This window comes from Scyliorhinus canicula, chromosome 10, assembly GCF_902713615.1.
Source record: "Scyliorhinus canicula chromosome 10, sScyCan1.1, whole genome shotgun sequence".
In the NCBI taxonomy this organism is placed as follows: domain Eukaryota; kingdom Metazoa; phylum Chordata; class Chondrichthyes; order Carcharhiniformes; family Scyliorhinidae; genus Scyliorhinus; species Scyliorhinus canicula.
Window position 1 is genome coordinate 95,702,929 of NC_052155.1, and position 21,501 is coordinate 95,724,429.

Consider the following 21,501-nt stretch of genomic DNA (forward strand, 5'->3'; position numbering starts at 1 on the left):
TTCCCCCCTTGGCCCCCAGATCTTCCGATACCCCAAATATTGCCAGTTCTGGACTTGGAGTTACCCTATCTTCCAGGACTTCTGACATAATATCCGCGAATCCCTGCCAGAATCCCCTCAATTTCAGACATGCTCAAAACATATGTACATGGTTCGCCGGGCTACCCCCCTATCGCCCACATATGTCCTCCACCTCCTCAATGAACTTGCTCATCCAGGCTGCTGTCATGTGGGCCCTGTGGACCACCTTGAACTGGATCAAGCTAAGTCTGGCACATGACGAGGATGAATTGACTCTCTTCAAGGCTTTTTCCTACAGTTCAATTTCCAGCTCTCCACCCAGCTCCTCTTCCCACTTCCTCTTCACCTCTCTGATAGGGACCACCTCCCACTCCTGCAACTCCTCGTATATCTCCAAAACCCTCCCCTCTCCAAGCCCTGTTTTTGACATCACCTTGTCATTTAGTCTCCTCAGGGGGAGACGAGGAAAGCTTGGAACCTGCCTCCGTACAAGGTCCGACACCTGAAGGTACCGAATCCCGTTCCTATCCGGCAACTTAAATTCCGCCTTTCGTGCCTCCAAGATCGGAAAGCCCTCCTGGATGAATAGGTCCCCAAATCTCTCAATTCCTGCCCGCTGCCATCTCTTAAAGCCCCCATCCAGCCCCCCCCCCCCCCCCCCCCCCCCGGGGCAAACCGGTGGTTGTCACAAATTGGTGACCACACTGACGCCCCCTCCAATCTCACGTGCTGCCTCCATTGCCCCTACACCCTTAGGGCTGCCACCACCACAGAGCTTATAGAGATCCGAGCCGGCGAGAACGGCAGAGGCGCCATTAGCAAAGCCTCCAAACTCGTATGCTTGAAGGATGCCGGCTCCATGCGCTCCCAAACCGACCCCTCCCCCACTACCCATTTCCTGACCATTGATACGTTGGCTGCCCAGTAATAGTTAATATAGCTTGGGAGGGCCAAGCCCCCCTTCTCCGCGACCCCGATCCAGGAGTGCCTTCTTTACTCTCGGGGTTTTACCCGCCCACACAAAACCCGGTATAGCTGTGTTCATTTTCTTGAAAAAAGCCTTTGGGACAAAAATCGGAAGACATTGAAACAAGAAGAGTAGTTTCGAAAGGACTGTGGTTACAGCATAGCTGATGGAAGTTTTCACTGCAGGTGCCTCGAAAGTGGACATTGAGCAACTTTAGGTCCTAGTTCCAGACTGCATCATTTTAGCATGAGCAGCAGCCATCTAGGTTGGCTGACAGGAAACAGTCAAGGGTGGGAGGAAGAACTCTACCATCCTGAGAAAGGAAACCAGGTTAGTGCATGCTCAGTGGGACCATTGCCACTCTCCTCGGGCAGCAATCATAATAATCAGTTGAAAGGCAGATTACCAGGCTGCTGTGATACCCTGCATGCCCCTTTCAATGCTGGCTTCCACAGCCAAGGTGACAGCAGTCTGAGTTTAACTCGCAGACAGCGTGCCTTGCATGATTTCAGTCTAAAGTTTAACTCGCAGACAGCGTGCCTTGCATGATTTCAGTCTCAGTTCCCATTGCAGCACTTTAGACTTTTGGATCTGAAGCATTAGCTATCAGATGCTGCAAAATGACGGGGTTCATCAGGGTGCTGATGGAGTTGGCAACTAGAACCATATAATTCTTACAGTGCAGAAGGAGGCCATTTGGTCCATTGAGTCTGCAGCGACCTTCTTAAAGAACATCCCATCCAGGGCCACTTCCCACTTAACCTTCACACTGTTGGACACAAAGGGTCAATTTATCATGGCCAATCCACCTAACCTTCGTTGGACTGTGGGAGCAAACCAAAGCACCCAGAGGGAACCCACGCAGACACGGGGAGAAAGTGCAAACTGCACACAGTCACCTAATGCCGGAATTGAACAAGGGTCCCTGGCGCTGTGAGGCAGCAGTGCTAACCACTCTGCCACCCCTTGCTGTGATGAGTGAACTACAAACTCTTCACCAAAACCTGTGTAAAGTTGGTGCTGGACTAATTTGTGTTCCTTGACATTGCACAGAAATCTTCTGGCCAGCCTGCCAGTTTACCAAATATTTTATTGTACATATCTAGCAGCCTTCGTCTGTAGCCCACCCATCAATGTGACCTTGTCCTCTGGTGAACTGGCATCCATACACTCTTTTCCCCTTCCCTGGCTGCAAGCCACGCACACCCAATGCCTCTTCATGTGCTGATCTAATGTGGGTGCACCGTCAGCATCTGGGTTGGTGGCTGTGAGTGTCAAATTTCATCATCAATAGTACTGTGTTGCTCTTCCACCATTTCCTGGCCAGGTGGCAGTTTTCTTGGTATCTGAAAGGAAGAAAGCCACACGTAAGGTTGCAGGTTGAAGAAGAGTAAATAAGAGGATCATTTTGTGGTCAGTCCAATTTAGCCCCACACAATTTTCAGATTCAAAGGCAAAAACACTGTCACTGAACCCAGGCATCAACACGGATCAAAATCACCTGGCATCATATTAAATTAGTAGCTGTTTTTACACTGCATCCAGTTTCTTTTTCATTTGATGTCAGTATTGCAAAATGGGCTATCAATGAGCAATCATTTGCTCCGTCAGAGTTAACTCTATTAGCTTCAGTCAACTTAGTTTAACTGCCCCCAATTGTTCCTTGCACATTCAGAGCCAACATCTCAGTGCCCAGGTGATGTAAATAAGCACCAACACTCTTGAAAAGCTTACCTTCTCCACGAACTACCTTTGAGTTGCCTACAGATATTTTTTTTTCTAATTTGCTGCTTATACAGATGCTGCAATCAATCATTCGGGACACTTAAGCTACTTTGATTTCTAATGACCATACAGTTTAGGTAATAAACTAGGCTGCAATCATGTCAATGTAACTTAAAATTTGCTAATCATTTTTAATCCATTGCAAGAATTTAAATACACTAAGTTGGTTTGTATATCTTTCATTGATAAGAGGATTTATTCAAAAATATGGAAACAATTTTACTTTGGACAAAAAATGATTTTGTATCCATGCAAATCTGTTCTTCCTAAATTCAAGCAAGGATCCCAAAATCTCCTGCCAGAACTGGGGTTGGCAAACAACTCTTAATTTTGATTCATTTGACACTGAAATGGCATCTCCAGGTAACTAGGCAACCAAATGCACAACCAGTACTATAGAGGCTTCACATTCTTCAGTGAATTATGTCAGTGTTTGCTTTAAGGTCTGCAGCTTACATTGTCAATATATAATTGTGTGTTACATACGAAATATAAGCTGAATTAAGCCATTCAGCCCATTGAGCCTGCTCCGCCATGCAATAAGATCATGGCTAATCCATTTGTGTTTTGAATTCCACATTCTCATCCACTCCCGATAACCTTTGGTTTCATTGCCGAACAAGAATCTAGCTACCTCAGTTTTAAAAATATTTAATGAGCCCGCCTTCTAAGGCAGAGAGTTCCAAAGTCAGATAACACTCCGAGAGAAAAAGATTCTCCTCACCTCTGTCTTAAAAGGGTGACACCTAATTTTAAAACAGTGCCCCCAGGTTCTGGACTTACACATAAGAGGAAACATACTTCCCACATCCACTTTGTCAATACTGTTCAGGATCGTAAATGATTCAATCAAGTCACCCCAGAAGGTAGCTATAGAGAAGTAAAAGCAAGATAATGTGATGCTGAAATCAAAACAGAAATGCTGGAAAAACTCAACAGGTCTGGCAGCATCTGTGGAGAGACAGAGTTGGGATTATGCGGTCCCCCAGCCACGTGTTTCTCAGAGGAGCGCCGTTTTCTGGCGGTGGGATTCTATGCACCCACCGTTTGTCAATTGAAGCCATCCCACGCTGTGGGATTCAACTCGGGTCCCTGATGCTGTGAGGCAGCAGTGCTAACCACTCTGCCACCCTAAAATGTATTGATTACAAATCTCACCATTTGCCCTGGTGGGTTTCAAATCTGGATTTCCAGAGAATTAGCTTGGGTCACTGGATTACTAGTCCAGTAACAATACCACTAGGCCACTGCCTCCCAAATACATAGCAGTTATGTTACTTCCCCTAGGGCAGCACGGTTACACAGTGGTTAGCATTGCTGCCTACGGCGCTGAGGACCCGGGTTCGAATCCCGGCCCTGGGTCACTGTCCGTGTGGAGTTTTCACATTCTCCCCGTGTCTGCGTGAGTTTCACCCCCACAACCCAAAAGATGTGCAGGGTAGGTCGATTCGCCATGCTAAATTGCCCCTTAATTGGAAAAAATAATTGGGAACTCTAAATTTATTTTTAAAAATGTTACTTCCCCTAATTTAGCACACTGCACTCGCTGCTCCCAAAGGAGTTCCTCTAAATCCAGGAGGCCAAATACAGATTAATTGTCTGCTTGGCTGAATGTGGAATGAGAGTTCACACTATGGTTGTAACTCAGTCTCTTGGGCTGTTTGTCATTAACACAATGAGTTAAAGCAACTCTCTGATGATCATGGGTATATTGTGTAAGCAGGCCTAAGGCACCAGTACAAACAAGCTGATGGAATGCGTGAAATTCATCAATTCATATCCTTGATGTTGAGAGGTCACTTATGTTTATAATGATAAAATGATGGGGAGGGTTTGTGAGGGCAGTATATCCTTGGAGCTGAAGAGGCTAAACTATGGTAACAAAATGATTAAAAGAAATTGAGAAGAGTTAAACGCATTTTTTTGGCTCTGGGTTGTTATTCTGATGGCATTTTTGTATATTGTTGGTGTACTGTGATTTTGTGGTCAAGTGTGTAGAATCTAGAGATGAAAAGATAATTAGTGTAAGAGCTGCACGTGAACCATCATATGTTGCAATCACATTAGAATCAAGAAGTGTGAGATCCAAGAACACATACTACAATGAAATGAAAATCGCTTATTGTCGCGAGTAGGCTTCAATGAAGTTACTGTGAAAAGCCCCTAGTCGCCCCATTCCGGCGCCTGTCCGGGGAGGCTGGCATGGGAATCGAACCATGCTGCTGGCCTGCTTGGTCTGCTTTCAAAGCCAGTGATTTAGCCCAGTGTGCTGATATCTCAGAAAAGACCTGGTTTGGCGTTGCTACAGCTGTGTGTGTCGACTCTGATATTTAAAATTAAAACATAAAAGCATTTTAACACTTCCATTTGGTCTACAACTGCGAACTTCCTATCACCTATCGCTCTAGTTTTCTGTTACAATCCCATTCTACTTTCTCTTTGTCCTTCTATTTTGCTTTAGTGGAGCTCAAAGCAGATTTAAAGAACAACACCTATGGTACTTAACGGTAACTTTCAGGCTGCTATGTGACCATGCCTGTGCACAGCTCAGCAGGAACATTAGTTTAACCATAGCTCCCATTTTCGCACTGGCAAAAAGTGTAAGCAAGATAGAATGCATGTGTTGCCATTTCTGCTGATGGTGGGACAGAGTAGGTTGGTGCTGGGGTCTAGAGTCTGCTATTGGAACACTATGTTGGCAAAATGCCTGATGGTGTCAACCTGTTTCTTTCAACAAGCTCCTGCAGATTGCTCCACTTTGCCTGCTTGTCATGTTTACCTTTCTACTTGTTGACCCCTCCCCTCACCTATTTGAGATATTCACATAATCCAGGTGAGTCCCTACTTTATTTTGTCTCCTATTGTCTCATGTCAATTTAACTATCTCCTTTTCTCCACTTAAGTAATTTACTGATCACCCATTTAACTTCCTTTGTTTGTATGCATGCATATGTCTTTCTCTTTTCCTTATCCTTTTTCAAGTGTTTTTTATTTATAGAACAGTACAGCACAGAACAGGCCCTTCGGCCCTCAATGTTGTGCCGAGCCATGATCACCCTACTCAAACCCACGTATCCACCCTATACCCGTAACCCAACAACCCCCCCACCCATTAACCTTACTTTTTTTAGGACACTACGGGCAATTTAGCATGGCCAATCCACCTAACCCGCACATCTTTGGACTGTGGGAGGAAACCGGAGCACCCGGAGGAAACCCACGCACACAGGGGGAGGACGTGCAGACTCCACACAGACAGTGACCCAGCCGGGAATCGAACCTGGGACCCTGGAGCTGTGAAGCATTTATGCTAACCACCATGCTACCCTGCTGCCCCTTATATTTATATTTCAGTTCTAACAAAAAGTATCGACTTGAACTGTTAACTTGTCTGTTTTCTGTACAGATGATGCCTTCCCTGCTGAGTGTCTCTAGCATTATCTCAACTGTTCTGGTTTCAGATTTTCAGCATCTGCAATATCTTGGCTTATGATTATTTATTTAGCCCCTCCTGAAATGTTTTTGAACACTTCCTTGCAATCGATAATCGGGCTCAAGGAATCAAACCTGCCGTGATAATCATTTTATTTGTGCTAGCGACATCTATTGGCGGAATTTCACTGCTTCATTTTTTTTATTGAGATGGCCAGATTCCCAATTTGAATATATACTTACTCTGCAGTGTTATTTTGTCTGTCAAACCAAATGATTATTTTGTTTGCACTACTGGGGACTGTTTTCTTTTCTCTGGCAATTATATTGCTATTTGGCGACGTTGCATTAATAAGCAGGGCGTGTTGAAGAGAAAGTCCATAATAGGGAAAGTTACTGAGATCAAAATAATGCAGCAAATGCATTTGTAAGATATTATCCCGATGTTCCCAATAAACAAAAAAAAATGCCTCCAGGTGAGCACGTTCTTGGAGTTACTTCGTTGCATTTTTCTGTGCAGTTTGGAATGAGTCTGAAACAGAAAATGCAGCTCCTGCTCAGAAGGGATCTGCTCAGAACGGAAGTTTTTGCCTCTGCCCATTCGGCGAGATCTCTTTCTCCTTTTCAATGGGCAGCTCTCACCCATCAGTGAGAGATAGCGGAAGTTTAGTGGTGCATAACCAGCCTCACATACCGGAAGTGGAGGTCGCCCTATTCACTGACAGCACCAGAGGGAGGGAGAGAGAGAGAGAAAGAGAGGGAAAGGGAGGGGGAAGGAGGGAAAGAGACTGAGAGAGACAGAGAGAGTGGAAGAGGAGGGAAAGAGGATCAGGGAGTTTGATGGCTGCCAAGTCAGACGGGCTGTTAAAGATGAAGAAGAAGAAGAGCGACGTGGCTTTTACTCCTTTGCAGAATTCGGAGCACTCGTGCTCGGGGCAGCTTCAGGACCAGGGACAGCAGCAGCAGCAGCAGGGGGAGGAGGAGGACGAGCAGGAGCGGGAGAGGGTGAGCGCCGCGGCCGGCTCAGCGGAGCGCTCCTCCCGCTGCTGCACGGGGCTGTGCCGGGGTCGCTGCCTCCGCTTCGCCCGGCACCAGCGCTACACCCTGTGGGACGGCCTGTGGGTGGTGGCCGCGGTCACCGTCTATTTCTCGGACGTGGGCACGGACGTGTGGCTGGCGGTGGACTATTACCTGCACTCCCGTTACTGGTGGTTCGGCTTGACTCTCTTCTTCGTGGTGCTGGGCTCCCTGGCCGTGCAGGTCTTCAGTTTCAGGTGGTTCATCCATGACTTCGGCGCCCAGGACGGGGCGGGCGCCCACAGCGCCAGCCCGGTGGACGGCAAGTTGCTGAGCAGCGGCGGGGCAGGCGGCGAGGCGGATGCCCGCTCCCCACAGCGGCAGCCCTCGACCACAAGGAGCAAGAATACCGGCAAGGGCGACAAGACATCTTCGTGTTCCTTCTGTGTGTGGCTGCTGCAGTCAATCATCCACATCCTTCAGCTCGGGCAGCTCTGGAGGTAACCTGCACACAATATGTAGCAATAACTATCGGAAAAGCAAAGCACACACAGCACATCCTGTAACACAAATCTGCTCAAATAAGCTGTCCCTTCAGCAAACCCAATTCAAACACTCCTGTACAAACCCCCCCCCCCCCCTCCACTTTGCTCCGTTCAGGTCTGAAAGTGCGGAGCAACATTTAAAATGTTGCAAATGTCGAAATGCTCAGATGCAAAATGCATATTAAAACACCATTTTTAGTTTAAATCCGGTATATAAAAGAGCTATTTGGAATCATGCTGCCAGTGAGGTTTGTGATAGGTGTAGCTCTCTGCTGGTTGCTTTGTAATGCTTTGTAAGAATTCAATTCTGCACCATTTGAAGAATGTTGTCATACCTTTCGGGAAACCGGAAGTGTTCACATGTAATTTGGAATATGCAGGTAGTGCATCTTGAAGCACGTTTCTTGTTGATGCAGGTCTTGCTACTGATCGTTGTCCCGGCGGCACAGTATTAGAGAATTAATAACAAATATCTATTATTGCAGCAAATCCGTCATAAATATTTGCCTGAATGGATTGTGCATTAAAGAATACACCATGACTGCCGTAAAATATGTTTACTGTGTCCACCGTGATGTCCAGTTGAAAAGCTTAAAGCTGTCTTGCAAGACACTTTAACATGCGGGCTCACTGTAAAACACGAACACGCTGCCAACTTCACGCCGGTATTAAATGACTGAAATCTGAGAATACTGTGCTGAGGTTTTAAACGGACCCGCGTATGGTGTCTGCATTCATTGCGGAGTCTTTGGACAGCGATTAGATTATAGTGATACCAACTACCCTATAATTAATCAGCACCGTTGCTTCATTACTTATTATTGCTGAATAGTTCAATTCGTTTACAGGCAACCAGTAATTTTGTGATTATGTTTGGTGTTAGATTATGCGTTGCACTTGGTGAGTCTGGAACATGTGCGAAAACAAACCAGCACAGTTCTTGAATATAAAAGACTCGAGGGTTTTGTGTGTACAGGTACTGTTTATAAACCTGCTGCTTGTTATTCAACATTTATTTGAGAGTCGGAATGATCGATGGCCCTTTTAGTCATAAACATAATGGAATGTTACTGAAAGAAGATTGTGATTTAAAATATGATCTTTACTGCAACGTTGACAGTCTGTGGATCAGCTGGGATCTGACAGTTCAAACATTTCAGAATATAGAGGTTGACGTTATTGAATAGCAGGGTTGGCCTTTGTTCATACATGTGGAGTGCAGCTATAGCATTCATTTCCAAGATCGCTAATGTTGACAGGTAGACTAATCGTCAACTGTGTAAATGGTGTGGTAGAGTCTACTACACCGCTTTGAAGATAAGATACGTTTGATTGAACTCGAGGCACTAAGCAATGCTATCAAATCAACTCCTCCACGAAGTGGTGATTTTTCAGAGTGGATTTTGCAGCTTTGTAACATTTTCTTAGAAAAAGTGAATGATGTCCGTGACACCATGTTTTCTGTGTTCCCCCCCCCCCCCCCCCCCCCCCCATGTCAGATAGTAGCTTTTTGAGAAGGTTAAGTCAAGTTACAGAATGCAACGTGACTGGAGACTGAAATGCATAAAATTAATCTGAAATGTTATCTTGGTTTCCAGAAAAATAATGTTGAAAACGATTTGAATTCATTTTCTAGGAGGCAGCATTGCAATAATAAGTTCGACATTTCTGCTCTACACTTGATTTCTTGTTCCTCTGCAAACTTTCTATTATAGATTGCAAGACCCTGAATAAATATCACACACTGATGTAAAATGTATTTTAAACTTACACATCAGAAACTGAAAATGTAAATCTAATTGTGCCTTGAGCATCAGAGGCAGTGAATGAAAAGTCAGATGGTTCAATCGGAGTGGAAAATCCTGGAGTGAAATAGGGATATATAATTAGTAGACTAATTCCTCACTATTGGCCTTTAATAAGTTTCCAACAGCACAGTTCAGAACTGCTTTGTGACTTGAACTAATTTCACAAGTGAAAGGACATTAGTAAGCCACAGCTGTTCAGTTCTGTACTCCAGTTATTCCGTGGCAATTACTCAGGTTGTGTGTGAAGGTGATTTTTCACATCACACACCATTAAATTATAATTGTACTGTGTGATGTAATTGTTGTTTACCAGTTATGACATGATCCACAGTTCTGTGGCACTGTTGATCAGTTGAGAAATGCAACATAATTTATCACCCGACCAGCAATTTGTCAGGCAATACACCATTACAAAACTCTGAGGTAAAATTTGTTCATCACCCCAGGCCACAATCACAAACAGATTTTAATTTTAAAACCATTTTTCCATCCATTTTAAAAAGTGTAGCCACATCACAAAAATGCAAGTGAATCATTATACTTTCATTTGATTTTCATCAGGAATAAGTGCCGCCGTGCTGTGATTAAATGCCATCTGTAAAAATGGGGACTGTTCTCCTGACAGATTGAGAATTTTTATTAATTCACGAGTGAGAATCATCCACTTTGGTATCAAAAACAGGAAAGCAGATTATTATTTGAATGGGTGTAAATTGAGAGAGGTGGACACTCAGGGAGACCTTGGTGTCCTCGTGCATCGGTCGCTGATAGTAAGCGCGCAGGTACAGCAAGGCAGTGAAGAAGGCAAGTGGTATGTTGGCCCTCATAGCGAGTGGATTTGAGTATAAGGACAGGGATATTTTATTGCAATTGTATATTGTTGGTGAGTATTACCTGGAGTATTGTGTGCAGTTTTGGCATCCTTATCTGAGGCAGGATATTCCTGCTATGGAGAGAGTGCAGCGAAGGTTTACCAGGCTGATCCCTGGATGGCGGGACTGTCATTTGAGGAGAGACAATATTGGTTAGGATTATATTAAATGGAGTTTAGAAGAGTGAGAGGAGATCTCGTAGAAACTTACAAAATTCTAACAGGATTAGACAAGATAGATTCTGAAATAATTTTCCCGATGTGGGGGGGGGGGGGGGGGGGGGGGGGGGGGGTCCAGAACAAAGGGTCGTTGTCTAAGGATAAGGGGTAAACCTTTTAGGACTGAGGTGAGGAGAAATTTCACCCAGAGAGTGGAATTCACTAAAACAAAAAGTAATTAAGGCCAAAACATTGTGTAATTTGAAGGAGTTAGATAAAGCTCTTGGGGCTAAAGGGATCAAGGGATATGGGAGGAAGGCGGGATCAGTGAATTGAACTTGATCAGCCATGATCATGATGAATGGCAGGGCAGGCTCCTGCTTGTATTTTCTAATGTATGCTTCTATGTATCCCTTAAATGATCCCCATATGTAAAATACACATAAAGAAAAACCTGCCCTATAACTTAATATTCTTTAGATTTCTATATTCTTAAAATATTCCCAGTTGCCAGTAACATAAATTGCAGCCTATGTCAGATAACTATATGCATGATCCAGGCATGAAGATCTACTGTGACAATACAATTATCTTGTGTAAAAATCCCAATGCAAGGAAAAATGTAGCTTAATGCTCCATATTTTAAGACACTGAATCTAGTCAATCTACTGACACCATATTCCTAAAATGGAATGATTTTTGCGTGAAATATTTTTTGTGAATGTTTCACAATTCAAATTACTGAACAACGGTGGTGTGGTATAACAATTTTGAACAATTTGGGAGGAATACATTTTAAACAAATCACTATTCATCCATACAAAATTCTGGATCTTCCATACAATACCTAATAACCATTATGCTATAATTATACAGCAAGGTGCAAGTGCTTATTACACTTAATGCAGTCCTACTGAGATTTTGCAACACTTCTTTTCAATGCCACACCTGACCACTTAAAAAAATGTAACATAAACTCTCATCTTACATGCATAACGTTTAGGCAGCAGAACTAGGTGAACAAAAGCAGAATAAGTTGATTATGCAGATACATGCAGTAAGCTACCATGATGCATTGTTCCTCCAGTGGTCCATCCTATTTGTTTCCATATTTCAAAGCATGTTTACCAGTTGTCTGCTTGCAGAGAAGGGATACCTACTTAAAATATGCCTGGTGACCCTGCTCTGTATAACATTGCACAGTAACAATATTTGGACCTGCAGGGGAGACACGATGCAGAGCACAGAGTGTCTTTGAAAGATTCCAAGGAGGAGCAATGATAGGGGCCAAGACTGAGCAGAAGTATACAATGCAGCCTTGTATACCCTCATTATTGTGAGGTTAACTGAAATTTCACCAGTCCACCTATAATACAGCCACATGCAAAATCCATTTAACCCTGAAACGACAATAACACTAAACACTCCTACAAACAAACAACCACCAGCCTCCTGACCCCCCCCCCCCCCACCACTAGCCATTGTGGTATGATTTCATTTCTTACCATTTATCGCAAGTGAAAAGTCATCATATTTAATCTCTTGTGTATCTAAAATCTTCAGCCTTCCTAGCGCTTTTATATCATACAATTTCTGTGGTCGAAGGAGGCCGCACTGTCAGCTGAGATGCACATTCTCTGAGCTTCGGAGCCTGTGCGGGGTCAACAAAAGAGTGCATCACCTGCACCTGCTCAATGTCGCACTCACCCAGCGGCCTACAAGGTACATGTGAAGTATCGACTGAGGGTGGGGAGAAAGATGAGAAGTAGAAGTGCTTTGAGCTGATTGCTCACTTCTGTGCTCTATTTCACCATCATTCCTCTCATGGCCAGCCCACTCTTTACTGCTAACAATGAGCTGGAATGCACTTTGCTGCTGATCAGTGGGATGTTAAACGGCCAAGGCTGGAGTATAATTTGTCCTATTTAAGGTGATGTTCCTTATGGGCAAGCCATTAGTGAGGGATGCATGCATTCACATGGCTGCTGCATTTGCTGCTAAATGATGAAGGCCATTCTGCCCACGATGAAGACGTTACCACAAAGGCCTATGACACGATGCCCCTTATACTTGAGGCAGACACCTCCAATCTCTCTATAAGCACACTGCAGCTGGAATGCCTGCTGGACATTGCACGTTCTTTGTTGCTGCAGCAGAAGTATCCAGTTTGTCAACAGCCCTGAGGATCAGTCACTGCAGCTCAGCAGAGTTTGGAGCATCTTGCATGTCTCTGATGCAGATTGGTCACTGTCACTACCATCTGCTCTTGCTCATTTGTGAACTGTGAATCACCAGGTGAAAACCCAGCAATCTGTCTTACCGGTTCCACCAAAGTGAGTTTCTGAGCTTGTTCATGGTCTGCATTGATCCCTTGACCTCCTCGAGAAGTCATTGTCTTGTGAAATACTTAAAGGTCCAGTTTAAAGACATGGATTAGAACTGTCAATATAAGAATGTTTTAATTGATCATTATGCACATAATTGTATCTCACACACTCCTGACCTTAAAGTAACCTGAGTGAACGCTGTATGTATGTAGCTGTCTTATATTTACCAGGTAGCTAGGAGACTCCCATCTCCCTACTTGCTTCAATCAAGAATGTTAAGACTCCACTGAGGTGCACGCTTCCTCCTCTTCAGCTGTCAGTTGTGCAATGAATGGCTGGCGGGTCACCTCCAGTTCTCTGCCTCTCCTTCATTTTCTACACTCCTCCTGCAAAAAGCGAAAGAATAGGCTGAGAAGTGAGAGTAATGGCATCTATTAAACAGATGAATGGAAAGTATTTGTTGAGGGTGACTGAGTATGAGGCATGACATTGCTTTAGGAAGAAGGTGTGTGTCAGTGGTGAATAGGTAGATAAGGATGTGGGCAAGTACTTAGACAGAGAGCGATAGATCTGTATACCTGCTAGGTAAATTGGCAAGAGGAGTGATTTGCTACAGTAGACTTCAGAAGGCAGTGTAGGGGGTTGGGATTATATGAATGCTAGAATGTAGGTGTAAGTGTCATTGTGCTCAGCTTTCCTGTCCTGTAAAAGTCATTACATTGCTTTTGCATTGAACCCAAGAGCATGGCACCTGTTCCTGACCTTATATGCAACCCGCTGCCATGAGTTTTTGGTTTCATCTGCAGGCTTCTTCCTCCTGTCAGTAGAAAAGAATATCTCCCTGCAGGCCCTTAACAGCCTCATGGATATCCTGGGATCCAGACCTAAATGAGGTGCAACCTCTTAATATGGTGCTAACTCCTTTGATTCTGCTTCCAACTCAAAGTTCCATAATTGCATGTTAAGAGTGTTCCTTTAAACACTGGAGTTGGAATCGGAATCACCTTTTACGAGTCATCATCACTCCTGTTCATATCAATTGGTCATGAACCACAGTGGTTAGCATTGTAGCTTCACAGCGCCGGGGATCCGGGTTCAATTTGCGGCTTGGGTCACTGTCGGTGCGGAGTCTGCACATTCCCCCCATGTTTCCTCTGGGTGCTCCAGTTTCCTCCCACAAGTCCCAAAAGACGTGCTTGTTAGGTGAATTGGATATTCTTAATTCTCCCTCAGTGTATCCGAACAGGCAGTGGACGGAGTGTGGCAACCAAGGGATTTTCACTGTAGCTTCACTGCAGTGTTAATAGTAAGCCTACTTGTGACACTTATAAATATTATTATTATAAACCTGACAATGATATGGTATTGCAGTGTCTGTTTTAAAACTCCACTGACATACACTGCCCTTACCTCCAGGCTTCCGCTGTGCTACCGGACAAATTTTCCACTCCCATTCTGTCATCAAGCTAAAATCCAGGCCAATGTCTCAGGTCACTAACCAACTGTGTTTTTTCAGAAAATTCTGGTTTGATTTTAGGTGAACATATTTGTGGGAGCTATGCTGCAGAGATTCAGTTGACAAATGCTGCTTATTTTGGGATTTTGTACTTAGGTTTTCAGGTTTAAACTCTACATGACCTTATTTGGAGCTTGATGGCTGCATGGCTGAGAGCAATTTTCTAGAAGACATGAACAATGGTTGGTGGCTTGATTTTAAAAAGGACTGGCAATTTAAAATCAGCCATTTTACATGTGATAAATCAAAGTTTAAGTGTGAATAAGTTTTCAGAGGATGAGTTGGAAGTGTTTGACTTGTGTTGATGTATAACTTCATTTTTGCCACTAGAGGTACTTTTTTCCTCACTAAGTTCACTCTTTCTTGTGAGTAGGTTGGGTTGAGGTTGCTGCTGTGACAGTGATGGATTTGCCCTATATTTTGCATTAACTGCTTCCATTTTTTAAAGGATACATATATTTTTCACTGGGAGAAAAAATAAATCTGCTCTGTCTAAAAAGCTGAAGCAATTTTCAAGAAAGTGGTTGTACAATATTATGTACTTCAATGTGACTTTTGTGTCATTTTGTGGACAAATAAAGTGAACATAAAAGTATCTATGACTATCTTCCCATAAACTAACCAGAGCTGCAACATTTTATTTCTATTCTATACTTTTAATTTTCTGTTGAAGAAAATTAATAGACATCTTAGAATGGAGGGAGGGAGAGAAAAAATAGTTGGATAAACTAGATGGTTCAAAATGTACATTGTTGCAAAACCATAGATTGATGGCAGAATCTATCATTACATTGTTGAAGAAGCTATTGGGGGCCTATAGCAAAATGTCAGACAGAAAAACGTGAAGTAACTTTGGAGCAGATTTAATTTGTTTAATACAATACAATAAATGGAACAATGCAGTGGGAAATACCTCCACAAGATCACAGTAAGATGGTGACTATAAAATCATTTATTGAATTTTCTTTTTAAGCACAGGCTTTATTAAAAATCCATGTGACTGCACTTATTAGTAAAAAGAGACACCAGTCCCAAATTACCAGCGACTAAGAACAAGTTGTGGCGTTGTACATTCTCCAGTGCTCTTAAGTGTATGATAGTTAAATGCAGCATGAATTATATATGTGTATAAATGTTCACTATGTTGACTTTTTGTTGCGGTATGCAAAGGATGGATCTGGTTTGTAAATAATGAATTGTATATCTTATAATAAAAAGGTTAAGATTGTATAATATTGTACATAGGTTAATAGATATGTCAAGAATAATTGATTTTCTGCTCCTTGTATTATAAATTAAACTGCTCCAGTAGGCAGTTATTTATCTTTTAATTAAAATGATCCTTTGCTGATCACCAAAATGTACTCCAAATTTAGAATTAGAACCGAATAAAGTATTTGAGTAAATGTGTAAATGAGATTTGGAAATCACATTTTCACAAAATGGTGAAGAACAAGTACCAAATATGCTCATTTGTTAATATATTGCATCAGTTCTCAGTTGATCGGAAAGATGGATCACTTGCCATGACAAAGAGAGGTGAAAGAAGTAGAAGCGTTTGGTTCAAAAAATAACATTAATCACATTGATAGGGAGGATGTTTGATATTGTGAATATAACATGCAATGATATTTTCACAATGTAATAATGTTCCTTTGGATGAATTACGCCACTATAAATATTTATGTTAACACAAAAGAAAGCTTTGACAGCTAAATGTCAGAGCTGACAAAACGGATAATGTTGGGTGCAGTGTTTCACCTGAAGTGAAAGATTGTTTCAAATTCCAGCTGCAGCTGACCTTTGCACACAGGCACCATGACATTGGTCACAATAGCTCTAAACTGCTAGGCTAAATGGAGAAAGCTACAGAACTACCATATTGCTTCTAATAATTGAACCAAAAGCAGTATTCATGGCACCCATGCTGGATCATGAATAGATTTCATTTGATACTTTTTCCTCCCATTTATGTTGTGCACTCACTGCAGTCGAAAGATAGATTCATCGCTTATATTTAGAACTCAGCTGTCTTAGAAAGTAAGTACAACAGAGGAACAAATCATTAAACAACTGTAATAATGATGCTGCATCACCATAAGACATGGAATTGACTGGCCTTCCAGACAAGTCTCCTGATGCTTTCAATGAACATGGAAGTCTGGCTGCAAGTAAGCAGAGGGGATTGTACAGAGCTCCCACTGTCCACAGTCAAAGCTTCCTACCCCTGTCATGCTGCAGATGGACGTACAACCACTGCTGCCCAAATATTTGTTTCACCCTCCTTGTGAGGATCAGCTCCCTGACAAATCCAGGAACTCAAAAAACATCCTGAGACCTCCCAATGCAATAGCAAAAGTACTTCAAAAATTACTTTACCCTCAATTTGGCTGCCTGGCCCACTAAACACAGTTCTGGGCCCCATTTTCAGCTCAGTGTTGTTTGCAGAGTGACATGGAAATTAATTGTCTAAACCTGCGTGAAATGAGGTATCCTGGTGCCACATCAGCTGATTGGACTGTGTGACATCAGGACAGTGCAGTCTGCTTGTGGGGAAGCTAACTCCATTCAGCTCTGCACACAGCAAGGGGTTGCTCTGCCACCAGCAAAATGCTGGCGAGTTGATAAAATTGTCCCTAACTGTGGCCTTAATTATGCAAATTGGCTGCCTGCCTTCATGGTACCAGCCTCCAATCCACTTTCCTGCCTGTCCGTGAGAAGGTTCGCCAGCAGCAGGAATGTATCGGGGATCCTACCAATATGGTTCCCCTATTGTACCCTCACTCCTCCCCCAAACCCACCACCCAGGCTGGTAAAATTCACTCCTGTGTATCTGTATTTTCAAACGGAACTCTTGATTTCCCCAAAATTGTACATCGTGTCAGCACTTTAAAAAAAATAATTTACGGGATGAGGGCGTCGCTCGTTAGGCCAGCATTTATTACCCATCCCTAGTTGCCCTTCACAAGGTGGCGATGAGTTGCTTCTTGAACCGCTGCAGTCCTTAAGGTGTGTGTACACCCACAGTGCTGTTAGGGTAGGAGTTCCAGGATTTTAACCCAGTGACAGTGAAGGAACGGCGATGTATTTTCAAGTCTGTGTGGTGAGTGACTTGGAGGGGAACCTCCAGGTGGTGGTGTTCCCATGTGCCTGCTGCTCTTGCCCTTCTTGATGGTAGTGGTTGTGGGTTTGGAAGGTGTTGTCTAAGGAGCCATGGTGAGTTACTGCAGTGCATCTTGTAGATGGTACACTGTTTGCCATTGGTGGAGGGTTTGAATGTTTGTGGATGGAGTGTCAAACAAGCGGCTGCTTTGTCCTGGATGGTGTCAAGCTTCTTGAGTGTTGTTGGAGCTGCACTTATCCAGGCAAGTGGAGAGTATTCCATTACACTCCTGACTTGTGCCTTATAGATGGTGGACAGGCTTTGGGGAGTCAGGAGGTGAGTTACTCACCATCGTATTCCTAGTGTTTGACCTGCTCTGGTAGCCACAGTATTAATATGGCTAGCCCGGTTTCAGTTTCAGATCAATGGTAACCCTCGGGATGTTGATTCTGAGGGATTCAGCGATGGTAATGCCATTGAATCATAGTATCATAGAATTTACAGTGTAGAAGGAGGACATTTAACCCATCGAGTTTGCGCCGGCCCTTGGAAAAAGCACTCTACTTAAGTCCACGCCTCCACCCTATCCCAATAACGCCACCCACCCTTTGGACACTAAGGGGCAATTTAGCATGGCCAATCCACCTAACCTGCACATCCTTGGACAATAGGAGGAAAACGGAGCACTCAGAGGAAACCCACGCAGACACAGGGAGAAAGTGCAAACTCCACACGGACAGTCACCCAAGGCCAGAATTAAACCCCGATCCCTGACGATGGTGCTGATCATTGTTCAGTCATCTGCGAACATTCCCACTTCAGACCTTATGATGGAAGGGAGGTCATTGATGAAGCAGCTGAAGATGGTTCGGCCCAGGGCACTTCCCTGAGGAACTCCTGCTTAGTGAAACACAAACATTAACCTGCAAAATCTTCCAAACAGTTTTTGAGATTTGAGGTAGCAGTAATCCTTATTGATAAAAGGGAGTACTAGCTCGGGTATACAAGTATAATCAGTGCCACTTTACAATGGGAGTATGTCTCCACACATGTTCAGTACTGAGGCGGGTTGCGTGAGTTGAGAAATTTCCCGCCTCGGCAGACGCTTCATGATTTAAAGGGCCTCATTAGACTCAATTCTTGATCTGGAGAGGTGGGGGCGGGGTACAGTCAGCCCCCCACCCATGGCGATGTAGGTCTGAGGCGGGGGGGGGGGGGGAAATCATGTGCTGCCCCAGCAGCTGGTGGTGTTGTTCATTTGTTCTTTGTTTTGGCTTTTGTCCTTGGTGTATGGCTGGTGTTATCATTGTCGCCTTGTCTGTTTTGTGTCTTCCTTCAGTTGTTGCTCTGTGTTTGGTTTTGTTTCAAACGTGAAGGACCTGTTCTGGACTGAATTGTGACCCTCTTGGGAGGAGGGGAATTGGTTTTCTTTCTTTCCACCGCCGTGCTCCATGTTGGAGCGGCCTTTTCCGGTGAGCTGGGCTGGTCAGCCTTTCTGCTGATATGGGTCATGGGGATGGCGGTGGGGGTGGGTTGGGGGGGAGGTGAGTGTGTTCTAGGTGCCAAGTGATTGGTGTCCTTATTGTATTGTCTTTTGTATTTTGATATTGGCATGGGTGCCAAGTGATTGGCATCCTCATTGTGTTGCCCATAGAAGTTTGGTACAAACAATGTACTGTTTGTACATTGCCTGAAAGGGTGTTTGAAGCAGATTCAGTAGTAACTTTCAAAAGAGAATTGGATGCCTACTCGAAAGGGATAAATTTGCAGGGCTTTGGGGTAAGAGCAGGGGCATGTGATTATTTGGATAGTTAATAAAGCTAAATTATTCCCACTGTCCCCTGAAGCTGATCATAAGTGGCCATGAGGGCAAGTGAGTGCCAAGACGGGCTGGTTAGAAGGCCCACCTCGGTTCTCTAGGACTTCTTCAAGGCCCTTGGAGCAGCCACAATGGTGTCTGCGTGAACTCAGCTCCAAGTTCAAGTGGCCCCTCTGGGTTTCGATTTCCCACCTGTGTGAATCACGCCTCACCCCCTTTTATTCTGCCAGCAAAATTTTGAACTGTCAGAAATGTGGGGGAGGTGTCTGCAACATCTGGATCCCATCTGCCTTTTCCTCGATTCTGCAAAAAATCCTGTCCGTAGTTTATAAATCCAGCTGGTGGTAATTGCTGTACCCAATTTGATGCCTTTGTTACATCAGTGATGCAGCATTGAACTGGCTTATCTCTGCGATGTCTCCTGTTGGTGCTCGAAAGCATTCAGCAACATAGATGATGAGTGCAGTTTTACTTCCGCTGAGACTGATTCCAACTCAAAGTTCCCTGGTCTTGGTGTCCAGCAGTTTGCAGCTCTTCTCGCTCGAAAATACATGGTGATGGTTGATAGGGCAATGCCTATGCTATGGAGTCAATCAAAAGCTTATCCAATCACCCTGCTTATCCTTATCCTGCTAGATTTAAATAAGGAAAAAAGAACTGATTGATTAAATTTGCACGTTGCAAGTAAATTTGCACATTAATTGCTGTTTGATAAATTTAGTGAAAAAATGTTAACTCTGTGTCTGGATTAATGTGTATTAGAAATATTCACTCTCTGTAGTGTGGTCAAAGTTAGTGCCTATTAAATGAATTACTAGCCATGAATACACAATTAATACATCTGACTCTAATTAAACTCCTTCCTTAAAGCAAAGAATATTAAGGGGGAAATTAATGGAGATGTTCAAAATTATGATGTGTTTTGAGAGAGTAGATAAGGAGAAACTGGTTCTACAGACAGATCTGTTGGTAACAAGAAGACACTGATGTAAGGATCTTGGCAAAATAATCCAAGGAGGATTGAGGACAATATTCTTTATCTGGTGTCTTATTACAATTTGTTGTACATTGCCTGAACGGGTGTTTAAAGCAGATTCAATAGTAACTTTCAAAAGAGAATTGGATGCCTACTTGAAAAGGAGAAATTTGCAGTGCTTTGGGGTATGAGCAGGGGCATATGATTAATTGGATAGTTAATAAAGAACAAAGAAAAGTGCAGAACAGGGACAGGCCCTTCGGCCCTCCAAGCCTGCGCCGATCATGATGCTCTAATGTCATGCGCGGGTCCCTTTAAGAAATGGGTGTTTATCAAATAGCTACAGTGATGTAATTGTGTGGGTGGAGCTGGAACGTGATTCTGTCTTTTACTTTTGTTATGAGCTGGAAGCTGCTTTGTGTCTTGGTTTCGTTTTTAGTTGGGGAACTGCATTCAAACCAAGGAGGTGTTCTCATTCTCTCTCTCGGCCTACCAAAGAATGTATCCAGATCACTTGATGATTTCAAAGTCATATCTGTTTCTGCAAGGAATGCAAACATGCTGTCTCTGTGAAAAATATTTTTTGACTTATGGATGTTTTTAGGAACGTTATTACGGGTTACCTATAGAGTATTGTATCTGTGGGGATTATCAGTGTTAGTAGTTGATAAGATGTTTACTGTGTGTTTATAAAATGTTATCTGGATCCATAGAATAAACATTGTTTTTGTTTAAACATACTTTAGATCTCTGTTGCATCACACCTGTAAAGTGGGCCCTTGTGCTCCCCATAACCAAAATCTATTTATAGATGTGGGTCAGGTGAACTGCATGATATACTTTGGTGTTCTCTCAACCCTGGCCCATAATAAATTGGGGGCTCGTCTGGGATAAAAGTCTATCTTTCGTGATTGGGTTGGCTTAGTGAACTTAAAGACAGTGAGGGGTGAGCATATTTGTGTTTGTTTTTCAAGTGTGGTATTCCAGTTTAAGTAGGGAGTGTGTTGTGCCCTTTCAGAGGCTTGAAAGTTTTTGGGGATGGAGAAGGTCACACACAATACCTTACATACAGAGACTAAAAAAGGCTTTTAGATTTGGCAAAAACATTGCAGCTAACGTTACCTGACAGCACACGTAAAGAAGAGGTACTTACGG

The 21,501-nt window shown here is 43.5% G+C and overlaps 1 protein-coding gene across 1 annotated transcript in view; it reads left to right on the forward strand.

Annotated features, from left to right (window-relative positions):
- Positions 1 to 6,953: 6,953 nt before the first annotated feature.
- xkr4 (XK related 4) overlaps positions 6,954 to 21,501 on the forward strand; it is a 360,070-nt gene continuing 345,522 nt past the window's right edge. The window contains exon 1 of the mRNA XM_038809374.1: positions 6,954 to 7,722. Coding sequence (XP_038665302.1) covers positions 7,046 to 7,722 — 677 coding nt within the window. The 5' untranslated portion in view covers positions 6,954 to 7,045. The remainder of the gene's footprint in view (positions 7,723 to 21,501) is intronic.